The 13,272-nt window shown below is 46.0% G+C and overlaps 1 protein-coding gene across 1 annotated transcript in view; it reads left to right on the plus strand.

Annotated features, from left to right (window-relative positions):
- Window positions 1-12,990, plus strand: part of RABL3 (RAB, member of RAS oncogene family like 3) — an 89,831-nt gene extending 76,841 nt beyond the window's left edge. Inside the window, exons 7-8 of the mRNA XM_085621043.1 lie at window positions 8,200-8,238; window positions 11,570-12,990. Coding sequence (XP_085477169.1) covers window positions 8,200-8,238; window positions 11,570-11,635 — 105 coding nt within the window. The 3' untranslated portion in view covers window positions 11,636-12,990. The remainder of the gene's footprint in view (window positions 1-8,199; window positions 8,239-11,569) is intronic.
- The last annotated feature ends 282 nt before the right edge of the window (window positions 12,991-13,272 follow it).

A 13,272-nucleotide genomic window follows, 5' to 3' on the forward strand; every position in this document is an offset into this window, starting at 1 on the left:
GTATTTTTTAACATGATGTGATCATTTTTAATCTACTATTTTATCTACCATTTTAAAGGTTTTACAGTCTATTTTTGTATTGTACATGAATTGTTTTGTAGTCGAATTGTCTAATATGTGTAGTATGTCTTTTATGATGCAAATCGAATAAAGACTTTTTGACTGACTGACTGACTTGATTCGATTCTCTTACTGTCACTGTCTCTGTGTGATGGTTCACTTGTCTTCACTCCTATTGTGTATGGATTATTGTGGAAGGGGAGGTGTGTAGTGGTGTTCACTGCGGTATAAGGGTGGTATGGCCCTTGGTGCTAGAGACTGTAATACATATCGCTGGTTCTTTTGATTGTGTTCTGTCGCAGTACAGTGAGAATCAGAAGTCACCATTATCATCGTAATCCTATGTATACTCACCCATGTTGAGAGACAGGTGGCCGTGCTTCTTTACTCTCTGAAAACACCTGATGAGGGCTGCTCAACTTGCATAATCTAGATAATTAGAGCCACTGAGTGGAGGGCGGGATACCAGCAAAGTGACCTGACCCCCCTCGGTTGAATTGCACAGACTGACCGGTGTGGAATTGCACAGACTGACCGGTGTGGAATTGCACAGACTGACCGGTGTGGAATTGCACAGACTGACCGGTGTGGATTTGCACAGACTGACCGGTGTGGATTTGCACAGACTGACCGGTGTGGATTTGCACAGACTGACCGGTGTGGAATTGCACAGACTGACCGGTGTGGAATTGCACAGACTGACCGGTGTGGAATTGCACAGACTGACCGGTGTGGATTTGCACAGACTGACCGGTGTGGATTTGCACAGACTGACCGGTGTGGAATTGCACAGACTGACCGGTGTGGAATTGCACAGACTGACAGGTGTGGAATTGCACAGACTGACCGGTGTGGAATTGCACAGACTGACCGGTGTGGAATTGCACAGACTGACCGGTGTGGAATTGCACAGACTGACCGGTGTGGAATTGCACAGACTGACAGGTGTGGAATTGCACAGACTGACAGGTGTGGAATTGCACAGACTGACAGGTGTGGAATTGCACAGACTGACAGGTGTGGAATTGCACAGACTGACAGGTGTGGAATTGCACAGACTGACAGGTGTGGAATTGCACAGACTGACCGGTGTGGAATTGCACAGACTGACCGGTGTGGAATTGCACAGACTGACCGGTGTGGAATTGCACAGGGTGTGGAATTGCACAGACTGACCGGTGTGGAATTGCACAGACTGACCGGTGTGGAATTGCACAGACTGACCGGTGTGGAATTGCACAGACTGACCGGTGTGGAATTGCACAGACTGACCGGTGTGGAATTGCACAGACTGACCGGTGTGGAATTGCACAGACTGACGGGTGTGGAATTGCACAGACTGACGGGTGTGGAATTGCACAGACTGACGGGTGTGGAATTGCACAGACTGACGGGTGTGGAATTGCACAGACTGACGGGTGTGGAATTGCACAGACTGACCGGTGTGGAATTGCACAGACTGACCGGTGTGGAATTGCACAGACTGACCGGTGTGGAATTGCACAGACTGACCGGTGTGGAATTGCACAGACTGACCGGTGTGGAATTGCACAGGGTGTGGAATTGCACAGGGTGTGGAATTGCACAGACTGACCGGTGTGGAATTGCACAGACTGACCGGTGTGGAATTGCACAGACTGACCGGTGTGGAATTGCACAGACTGACCGGTGTGGAATTGCACAGACTGACCGGTGTGGAATTGCACAGACTGACCGGTGTGGAATTGCACAGACTGACCGGTGTGGAATTGCACAGACTGACCGGTGTGGAATTGCACAGACTGACAGGTGTGGAATTGCACAGACTGACCGGTGTGGAATTGCACAGACTGACCGGTGTTGAATTGCACAGACTGACCAATGCTTAATCTAATGTTATGTAATTATCAAGCTTAGTCTTGGAGGCTATGGTATTGAATACGTTTTGGCCATGCTCAGAAGGCACCACTGCACTTCTCCGTAATTGGTGCCTTGTATGACTTCTATATTTGCACAAAGGTCAGCTCTAGTTTTATAATTATTAGACCAGTTTTAAACGCAATCTTGTTGAAGATGAGATTTTTCTATGATCGGTATGTATTTTTTCGCCAATTTATCTTCTTGTTTACGAAATATTATTATAATTGTAATTCTTTCATGGTTTAATAACAATATTGTTATGGTTTTAATTAACTGAAACAATAAAGAAGTATTATATTATTATTATTCAAATATTAACTTGCATAATCTAAAAGTCCGAATCACCCTGACTGAAACCCTTTATCATGAAAGAAGAAGGTGTCCTTGAGACATGTGATGATTGCTCTAGAACTCCGTGATAAATCCATGTATGCCCAGTGCGGTAGTTGAACTGTGGCAGAATATGCCTGCTTTGTTCATAAAGCTATTGTACATGGCCGAACATTTGCTCCACTCAAGTTATTTCAAGACGAGGACAACGGCTTTCTAGGAAGCGGTACAAAGTTTTTAGTCCGTTAAATCTGCCCTGGTTCAGGGCTATATTTGTAAAACAAGAGACAACCCAGTAACCCTGGGACCTGGCTAGTACATTAATAAAGGACACAATGGTGCAAACAGACTCCAGAAACCACCCTTTCCCCCAGCAACGACAGTCGGACCACAATCACCGCCTGGACCCCGGTCACCGCCGAAGATATCACTACTACCATGAAGAGCACCCACTCTGGATCCCCCACGGATCCCTGCCCTCCACACATCTTCCACAGAGCCGCAGTCGCTATTGCGCCCCAGTTACAATGCACCATCAACACCACTTTGGAATCCGGCACTTTCCCAGACGACTGGAAACGTGTAGAAGTCAAGCCCCTCCTGAAGAAACCCTCCGCAGACCTGACAGGCCTGAAGAACTACCAACCCATCTCCCTCCTCCCCTTCGCAGCCAAAGTCACCGAGAAGATCGTCAACGCGCAGCTGACCAACTTCATCGAAAATCCTCGACCCCTCCCAATCCGGATTCCGCAGCAACCACAGCACCAAGACCGCCCTCCTCGCCACCACTGACGACATACGCACGCTCCTCGACCAAGGCCACACCACAGCCCTCATCCTACTCGACCTCTCCGCAGCCTTCAACACCGTCTCTCACAGCACTCTCGCAGCCAGACTCTACGATGCCGGAATACAAAGAACCACCCTCGACTGGCTCCGCTCCTTCCTCGCCAGTAGAACCCAAAGGATCAGACTCCCGCCTTTTCTCTCCAAACCCACAAAGATTAACTGTGGAGTACCACAAGGATCTTCTCTCAGTCCCACGCTCTTCAACATCTACATGGCCCCCCTCACGACCATCGTCGGCAAGCATGGACTCAGCATTGTATCCTACGCCGACGACACCCAGCACCACCAGACTCCGCTTTAATGAAGCAATGAAAGATGTTGCAGCTTGGATGAGCAGCAGCTGTCTATGAGAATCTGGGTTTCTGTTACAGGAACCCCCCCACTTTTTTCCAGACTACAGATGCACTTTTGACTTGATGTGCCCTGGGTCCCTGCCAATTAGGTTCCCAGGGCTTGTGTTCTTTCCCCAAAACTAACCCAAACCCAATTGGCATCTCTGGCCATAGGCCAGCCCCTGGTAAATGGTACCACAGGTACCCAGGGCACCGTGACCAGGGAAGACCTCTAAGGGCTGCAGCACTTATTATGCCACCCTTAGAGGCCCTCTACCATTACACCCACATACTGCCTTTGCAGGCTGCGTGTCTTGGTGCAGAACAAAGTGAAGAGTCGACATGGCACACATACCTGTGTGCCATGCCTACAACACACTGCTTTGGCATCGATCAGTCACCCCCTCTAGCTGGGTGTCCCTATACCTGTGGTGAGGGTACAGGTGCATGAGCACTGTACCCCTACAGTGTCGAAGTCCATTCTTAGACATTGTAAGTGCAGTGCTGCCATTAAGAGTATATGGTGCTGGGAGTTTTGTCATTACAAACTCCACAGAACCATAATGGCTACACTGAAAACTGAGAAGTTTGGTATCAAACTTCTCAGCACATTAACCCCACACTGATGCCAGTGTGGGCAGTAATGCAAATTTCACACAGAGGGCATCATAGAGATGCCCCCTGAAAAACGACGTACCACTAGTGACCAGGCTGAGTGGCTGCTTTCAGCTGCCACCACCAGACATGTTTCTGGACCCCTGAGTCGAGAGCCTGCTGCTCTTGGGGGTCTGAAACAATGCAAATCCTGGGACGAGGTGCCAAGCCTCCTCCCCCAGGATGGGCAGGGTCCACGAAGGGGACGCTTCAAAGGCTTGCCGCCTTTGTGAGCTTCCCCAGGTTTCTTGCTGCTTTCAGCAACTGGTCCCCACTGGTTTTGACCCCCACTTTGAGGTGTGCCCACCTCTGCCAACTCCACCTGTCAGGTGAGGGAGGCGAGGTGAAGCACAACTGTCAGTCCCTGCGATCTTGCAGATGGGGGGACCCAGCCAACCAGGGAAAGGCGTATGCCCCCCTCCCACTGGAGGGTGGCATAATAGGGGGTGTACCGACCCCAGGGAAGGGACCCATTGGTCCCAACCTTTTTACCTACCTGTAACACCCCTAGTATTTAGGGGCATCCCTGAACCTTGCTTCCCCAGACAAGAACCTGCAAGAAGAAAAGAAGACGAAGAAGACCGAACAGCCGCGCCGAAGCTAACAAGAGGAGGACGCCCACTGACTTGGCCCTAGCCCTACCAGCCTGTCCCCACATCGAACTTGCTCCAGTAAAATCCTGGTGTGTCCTGCAGCCAGCAACCTCGAGAAACCTGGAGGACCTACCTGCTTTTAATCCCAAAGACTCTGTCTCCTGTGAACACCGGATTTGTTCAAACACCAGACTCCAGCTCCACAAGTCTGCACCCGACGACCATGGCCCGAGTGGCCTAATACCAATAGGAGGTCTCCCCAGTGATCCTGACCCGAGATCCGGCGACCCCTGACCTGTCTCAAGCCTCCAGCTGACGCCTGCAACCTCAAACCGGAAGGTCCCCCCAACCGCGACCAGGAGCTGGTAAGACGATTTGACCCTAAAAAAGCACCCCAGCACCCGACGCCCCACGGCCTTTGGTGGCCTAACTGACGGTGCTTAACCAACCCTCATCATCCCAACTTACCTCTCCAAGTGGTGGTCGCACCCAGAAGACCTGTGTCCCCGAGCCTGCAGTGCTTTTGGAAACCAGAGACTCCCCATTAAAAGCTACAGGGCTTCCGACGCCAAAACAGCACTCCGCACCCGGCTGCCCAAGTGCCGCTGTGGGTGCAACTTTTGTGCTGGCCTAAACCCCCATTTGCCCAGAGCTTAAGTCCAGAAGCTTTGCTCCCACAACCCAATGGCCTGCTCGTCAGCAGCCACCAACCGGAGGCCCCTTATCCCTCATTTGATAACATTGGGCCTCAGCACTTAGTACTCGGCCGCCCTAGTGCAGCTGAGGGTGTAATAAGAGTGCATCCTTGACCCTAGGGGACCCCTGAGTCTAACCCCAGAACACCAACTCCCACAACATAGTACTTACCTTTAAACCAATAACACTATTTTCCTCCATAGGATAACATTAACTGTTTTTGTATGAAAAGTTTCCAAGTGTGGAGTTGGAAAACCTAAAGAAATTCTTTAAAATTGTACTAACTAACAAAAACAATTTTACTTACCTGTTTACCAGAAATGTCCCAGTGTAGTATCCAGGTATACTACACTGTGTATGAAAAGTAAACTCAAAAGTAGCTTACCTGTAATTTTACTAAAAATCCTATACAAAGTATATATACTGTATTCTGAAAAGCATTGCATTATCAGTAACACTACTGCAATCAAATCAAAGTACATTAACAATTGCAATCCAAACTGTGTTACAACTGTATATTTACTGCAACTTACCTGTGCCAGGCTTGCTTGGTTCTAGGAAATAAAATACCTAAAAGAATATTTTTATACAAAAACAATTGGTCTGAAGTTCAGTCTTTGAGTGTGTGAATTCATTTGCTGACTGAGTGTGGACAACAAATGCTTAACACTGTTCTCTTATAAAGCCTTACTGCTCGACCACACTACCACAAATAGAGAGTAAGGTGCTATCTAACTTTACCTCTGCCTACCTTTGGGGTTCCACTGGACTCTGTGCACACTATACCTCACTTTGGTATAGTATATACAGAGCCAGCTTCCTACACTGTCTGAAACTCAACTCGGAGAAGACAGAAGTCATAGTCCTTGGACCCTCCCCCTCTGCGTGGGACAACACCTGGTGGACCTCCGCACTCGGCACCCCCCACCCCCAGCACCTCCCCCTCCCACGGGCCATACCCTGAACCTCGGCATCATACTCGACTCCTCCCTCACCATGACCTGACAGATCAACGTCGTCGCCTCGCCTGCTTCTTCACCCTCCACATCCTCCGCAAGTTCTTCAAGTGGATTCCCCCCCCCCCACCCCCCCCCCCCCCCGAGCCCAGAAAGACAGTCTCCCATGCACTCATTACAAGCAGACTGGACTACGGAAACGTCCTCTAGGCCGGAATCAAAAAATCCCTGATACGCAAACTCCAGACCATCCAGAACACCGCGGCCAGACTCGTCCTCTGCATCCCACGGCATGAGCACATCACCCAACACCTGCGAGACCTCCACTGGCTCCCCGTCGACAAGAGAGTAACCTTAAAGCTACTTATCCACGCCTACAAATCCCTCCACGACAGTGGACCCAAATTCCTCAATGAAGGAGTCTCCTTCCACGTACCCAAAAGGAACCTCTGCTCCGCCGACCTCGCCTTAGCAGAAACCCCGTTCATCCGCAGAACCAGAGTGGGTGGAAGAGCATTCTCCTACATCGCAGCCAAAGCCTGGAACGAGCTCCCAATCAACATCAGATGCGCCCCCACTCTGCACACCTGCAGGAGGAGCCTCAAGACCGGGCTCTTCGGCTGATCCGGAGATGCACCCCAGTACCCCCACCCCCACCCCGCGCCTTGAGACCCTCACGGGTGAGTAGTGTGCTTTAAACCCCCTGATTCATTGATTGAATGGTCACTGGTTGCGGACTAGTCTGGATAAGAGCCAGTGCTTTAGTAGACTATAGTCAGGCCTGCTTGGTTTGTTTCGATTAAGGAACATTCTTTATGAAAAAGCATAGAATACAACCACACTCGAAGACAACTTTGTGGTGTTGTACCCCTTTTAATATACCCCCTGTGCAGTTGTTTCTATGTGTCTGTCTTTGGCTTTTATAATTTTATGTAAAGTTTTTGTCCAACAATGTTTTAGCTTCTGCCCCTCGGCTGCTCCATACAATCACTACTATTGTTAATTCTGAGCTTCACATGCCGTTCATGTATTCTTGGCTCTAGGAGTGCTCAGCTGAACAGTGTGCATCTTTATTTATTTTTCATTTATTTTTTTTAAACCGTTTTTATTGCAGAACAATATAATAAGCAGCTTACATACATAATGATCCTGCACCGCCATTGCCAGTGCCATTCCTTGCGTGGCCATTAGGCTTTCGCACACAGCTTGTTAGCCCACATCCCAGAGGCCGGGCAGCGGTGACAAGTAGGCCATTGTACCGAACCATATTTCAACCTGTACCTTTGCTACGAACATAATAGGGTGTCTGCGTTCCGCTTTAAAGTTTCCTCCCCCCTTCTCCCCACCCCGTCACTTCCCCTCCCCAGTCCCTATCCCCCAGCCCCCTCCCCCTCCACCCTCCAGTGAGTGTGCATCTTTATACTGGTTTTTCTTCCCCTGTAGAAATCTGAATGTTTCCATAATACCCCTGTCCTTTCACTTGTTTACATATTGAAACTATGGAGCCACACTTAGAGGGCCTATGGACTAGGCCTTTAACGGTGTATGGTCCATGTATCAAGACCACCACCAGTCCACCCTTAAACTTCTGGAGAAATCGCCTTAGGGACTGAACACTCCAACTGAAGCAAATGCACCTCATTTAAAGTCAGTCGAATAATCAGTGTCCATTGGCTGATGTCTACCACCAGTGCCATTTCTCTCCATCCTGGTAGTCTTATAGTAGTGAACTAAACAGTTCTGGGAATATCTCCCTACCTTCCTAGTAAAGCTTGGCACACACACACAGAACACATAACCATTGACACATCTTTCTGATTTCTTCCCCAGGTGATCGAGAAGAGATACTTTTCACGAGACAGTACTCAGGTAGGTGTTTGTGTATTCTGTCCTGATTCTGTACTCTGTTCTGATGGCCATTGTGCAGATTATGTCACTATACATTTTGTTTCCCAAATCAGTTATTTCTGAACCGAGTGCGGCTTCTTATTTTTAATGGGAGCTGCTTCAGGTCAGATTTTCTTTCTGGGCCAGCCCTAGAGCTCCCTGCATCAATGTACAGATATTGGACCTGCTCAGGTTGCAGTGCCAAACCTTTCAACATCTGTACCTTTGAAAGGGCAGACAGTGAATTTTCTAAAGAAAGTCAGACCGTATCTCACTTTTGAAATGCTTGTAAATACTGGTTGTACGGTGATTTTCATTAATATGTTCATTAATCATTACCACTCCTGAGCACTGAATATCTACTCTCTCGGCAAACACTTTGCAAATAGAAAAACATGTTTACTAACCTAAATAACAACTCTAATCATGATTATTTGATGTCCTTTTTTGCTTTTGTCATTCTTCTTCTTCACTCACTTAAATAGTTAAACATCTACACATATGTCGTATGTGCTTACAATCATGGACATTCTTTCTTTTTATCCTTGATTCGCTGAATGGGCAGAAATGTGACTCTTGTTCATACTTTTCTGTTGGTTTTATCCTTCAAGGTTTTCAGTATTTTAAATACTTGAAGATTGTTGCACATTAGCGCAAGAGACGGTGTTTTAATTTCAGCTGATTAGATAATTGGCATTCTATTGAGGAAGTTCCTTAACCCCTTCAGCGCTGCGCGGATTCCCCCGCGGTGCTGAAGGGTTCGAGCGCGGGCGGGGCCATGACGGAACGGTTCCGTCATGAGCACAGCTCAACCGATGCTCATGACGGAATCGTTCCGTCATGAGCATGGAAGGGGTTAAAAGTTGTGTGATGCTGAACATGTCCTGAAGGCGAAGTTGTGGGTCTTCTGCATCCCCTAGATAGTGCTGTATTTAAAACGTTTCAATGATCCTTTGAATCAGTGAACAGCTATTCACATGTGGGAAGGACAAATAACGTGAAGGAGGACTGAGTATGAAAGGAAAGCATTAATATTAGGCTTTCCTGTTTTCAGTTTCTATGTTTGTTAAATTTTGGTGGGATTTTTTCAGTGTTTTCAATACCTTAAAAAAACTATATTTATCAGTGGTTACAAATTTTCGCGCCATTGAAAGCAACAGAAACAGTGTTTTTCCTGTGTTTATGGAACGTTTTTCTTTTATTATTGCTTGCTTTCTGAACTGATAGTGCATGTGTATAGATAGTGTGCATACATGGTGTATGAGGTTCAAATACGTTGTTAAAATTCAAACTTATTGTAGTGCACTATACAATATAGTGAGTCTTTGGTCATGCACACTTGCTCTTTCCTTCCCATGTAATCATTTATGTGCAAAAAGACCCTCTCAACATTGGCACTTGAGACAGGCTACGCCAAAACAGCAAGTAAACAATTTGCTAACTCTGGCCACTGACATAGCTTTCCATGCCAATACTGGTGCACCTGAAGATTGCAAATCTCTGGTACTGGTTCTCCAAAATATGTGTTCAACTGGGCGCATATGCCCTCAGTTATTGAAGCGGTCAAAAATTAAGCAGTTCTTTACAAAGTCCGGAGAAAATTCCCATTTACGGAAGGGATCTGGAACTCGTACAGAGTACCTCAGTGAGAAATCATTGATTTCAAATGCCATGGTTCGTGAAGGGACATTTCTATTCATCATTGCCAGCCATTTCTCATGCACTACAAAATGAAATTTCCTGAATTTCTCCTCAACATTTCTTTGCCCACCAAGTGGCAAGAATTCTAACATGGAACATGTTGCAGTGCCAAACTCACTAAAAGTGTTGCAGAGTAAACTCACAAGATGTTTTACACCTACATTAATTACACTGAGCACTTGGTAGACAAAGGTGTTTTCAGACTCTAGTTTTTTTTTTATTATGTTCACTACAGCAATCCTGTTTTCCTGTAAACATCTAAGAATGCAGTAGAGTGTACTTCTTTTCACATCAGTGACCAAAGATCCTCGCATTTCTTGACCTTTGGCATCATCACTAAGAACACATTCTGTAAACGGTCGCCACATGGATAATATAGCATTCAAACTAAAAAAAAAAAAAAAAACAATATCCCGCCAGTGTCCTTCTGTAAGGATGCACGTGCACTTATGCGTGCATGTTCCAATGCACATTCATCAACATGCATTAGAGCTTTTATTCGGTGCTGCACAGCATCAGCAAAAAGCATTGGTAAAGCCAATAGGAGGACTTGCTGTCTTTGCCCATCCTTGCTTTTTTTCGTTTTTCTTTTCAATCTGATAGTCTGTTTACAGAGTGCAATAGTCACAGTACATGAATACTTTTGTAAAAGTGCAATGAATGCCTTGTATCTTAGTAAGAAACTCTGTTGATTGTCCAGAATAGTGAGTCAATACGTCACTAGATCGCAAAAGGAAAATTAGGGAGAATCTTCAGCAAGTTGTAGTACGGCGAGTCCTCCGTTCTAAACTTTGAGTTGGAATGGAAACATTCTTGGGCAAAGGTAAAATCCCTTTATATCACCTCTGTCGAGTGTATTCCCTTTTTAATGTTTTGCACCGCACGCCAGAGCTGATGGGAGGATTAGGAGACCACCCCTTGATAGTCCAGTTCTGTAGACGATACATTTAGAAGCTCTGTCTTCATGGGTTTCCACGGGGACTCAGTTAGCTGACGGTTTCTCTGCTGTAACTATATCGAATGAGTAAATCGCAGAGTCCTCCAGGAACAAGAGGTGATCTCAGTGGGAGTGAGAAATCACAGCACTTTGAAATCCTAGTGTGTTGTCTTTCACTGAATGACCTCCTACCCCTAGGCAACTTTTCTTACAAGAACTACTCTTTTGTCAACCGGCTGCTGCTTTTTGTTTGTTTCTGAAATGTGTTCATTGATCTGAAATCTGCTGTCATCTCTGATCCCTTTAGACTTTAATTGTTTTTACCATTGTACATAAATGAATTTCTCCAGGCTTGCCTACATTGTTTATGATGTTGTCTTAGTGCATACATCTGTGGCAGCTACATTATCGTGGATCAGAAGCTGCATATGAATCCTCTAAACTTGGTTTCAGGTTTTTAACCAGGGATCCCGAAAAATCTTGTGCAGGGCAGAGATGGGGATCAGCACGGCTACTGTTGGGAGAAAAACAAGTGTGCCTTTACAGCTTTAGGCTTAGGACTTGTGAGCGATGGCTCGCGGCTGTTGGTTGGTGGAGTCACTGTTCATCGTGGTGTATCAGGGGAATCTGGAGATTGCATCATCGTTTATTCTGCTCTTCTCTTCCTGTTTGCAGATCCCAGGCTTCCCAGACAGGAAGAGGCTTGGCAGTGGCATGCCCAAGAGTTTTCATTACGACTAAGGTGACTTCTGCAATCCTGGCACAAGGCCACACCTGCCTCTAGATGACGTAAAGTACCGAGGGATGATCCTGCACCTTCGAGGAGGCTCAGTGACATCCGAGTCAAGGATTCTTCCAAGACAGACATGCTGAGATGTTCCCCAGTGAGCCAAGTACTGTGTACCCATTCCAGCACCCTCTGTGGCGGTCTCTCAACAGAAAGGCAACTGCAGCGAAGAAGAGGGAGGAACAATAACACGGAAAGGGTTAGCACCTTCAGTGTGCTGGCGTGGATGTGCCAGAGAGCTCTTAAACGTCTTCCTTTGAAATGGCACGTCCACAGTGGCGCTCGCAGAACAATCTCCTCACCACTGCAGTGATCACGTTGTTTTTCCTTTAACATCATTTAAAATCTTTCTTTATCTCAAGGTAGCCCCTCCTCCTTTTGTGGAATGGTCTTCTCTTTCATCATACTTTATGACTATTTTAGCTGCTGTTAGCCATAATTAACTATTTTGTGAAAAATATCTTTTCGATGTCCTTTTCTTAAAATCTTGTTTTCTATTCAGCTTCCAGATGTCCAGGAGGATCAGAATAACCAGTGACTATGTCACTTATTTCCATTTAGATTCACTGTATGCAAATATACTTTATGCGCCTTGCCTGGATATCTGGCATGGACCAACCTTCTTCTCCAGTGGCTCCTAACAACACTGCGATTGTGACACTGGTTCCTCATGGACATGCAAATACTATTCATTACTAAACCATGTGAGGGGAAGATGCCCTGATCTCAGCCTGGCCTTTAAAAACTATCTATAGCAGAGTTTTTGAGCCGCTTTTAAACATAAAAGCAATTACAGGTGCGAGACGATTTGGAAAATCTAATGCGTGGATCAGTAACATCCACAGCATATATTTAGAAAGTTAAAGTAATTATTTTTTTCGGATACAAAAGCACACTAGTAGTGGCTGCCCCAGCTGACGCCTGCTACACTTTAGGACAGTGGGCATGAGAGGGAACAGAGTGTGGGGTCTTCAGGCTGAGTCTTCAACCAGGAAGTGTAATTCAGAATGAGGTGAAAAAAAGCCTTTAAAGTTGTTGGTTTTTTTTTAAGTGAAGGCCGAGAACCAGTTTCCTAAGCGCATTTCCATTTTAAGGTGCTAAAAACATCACATTAGGTGGTGCACTAAATACCTTTCAATGTTGATTACTTGTTTAATTAAACCTAAGATTTTTTTCTTAGTGTCCTTAAAGATGGTCTTTATCTGTCAGATAATAACTGGAAAATATTTTAAAATGAAGAACTTGATCACTGGCATAAACTTCTTGTGATGTTTTACTCTTAGGATAAAATAAAAGGTTTTTAAAAACATTACTCTTGTGATTGAAGTCGTGAAGGTTTGAATCCCATCATTTGCAGTCATGACGTTTGCGTGTCCTTTAAAGCGAATGGGTGGTTTTATTTTTATATTCAGCAACCCAGTCGGTTTTTATTATTTCATTTTTTTTATTCCTTCATTTGTAGAAAGACAAATTCCACTGCACTATCTTTGCTACCCACAAAAAGGGGATGGGATATACTTTGCATACAGGTATTGAGAAGAAAAACATGTCAAAGACGAGTTCTAAATCTTGAGTTATTGGTCCATACGTA

The sequence above is a fragment of the Triturus cristatus genome, chromosome 8, assembly GCF_964204655.1.
Source record: "Triturus cristatus chromosome 8, aTriCri1.1, whole genome shotgun sequence".
Taxonomy (NCBI): Eukaryota; Metazoa; Chordata; class Amphibia; order Caudata; family Salamandridae; genus Triturus; species Triturus cristatus.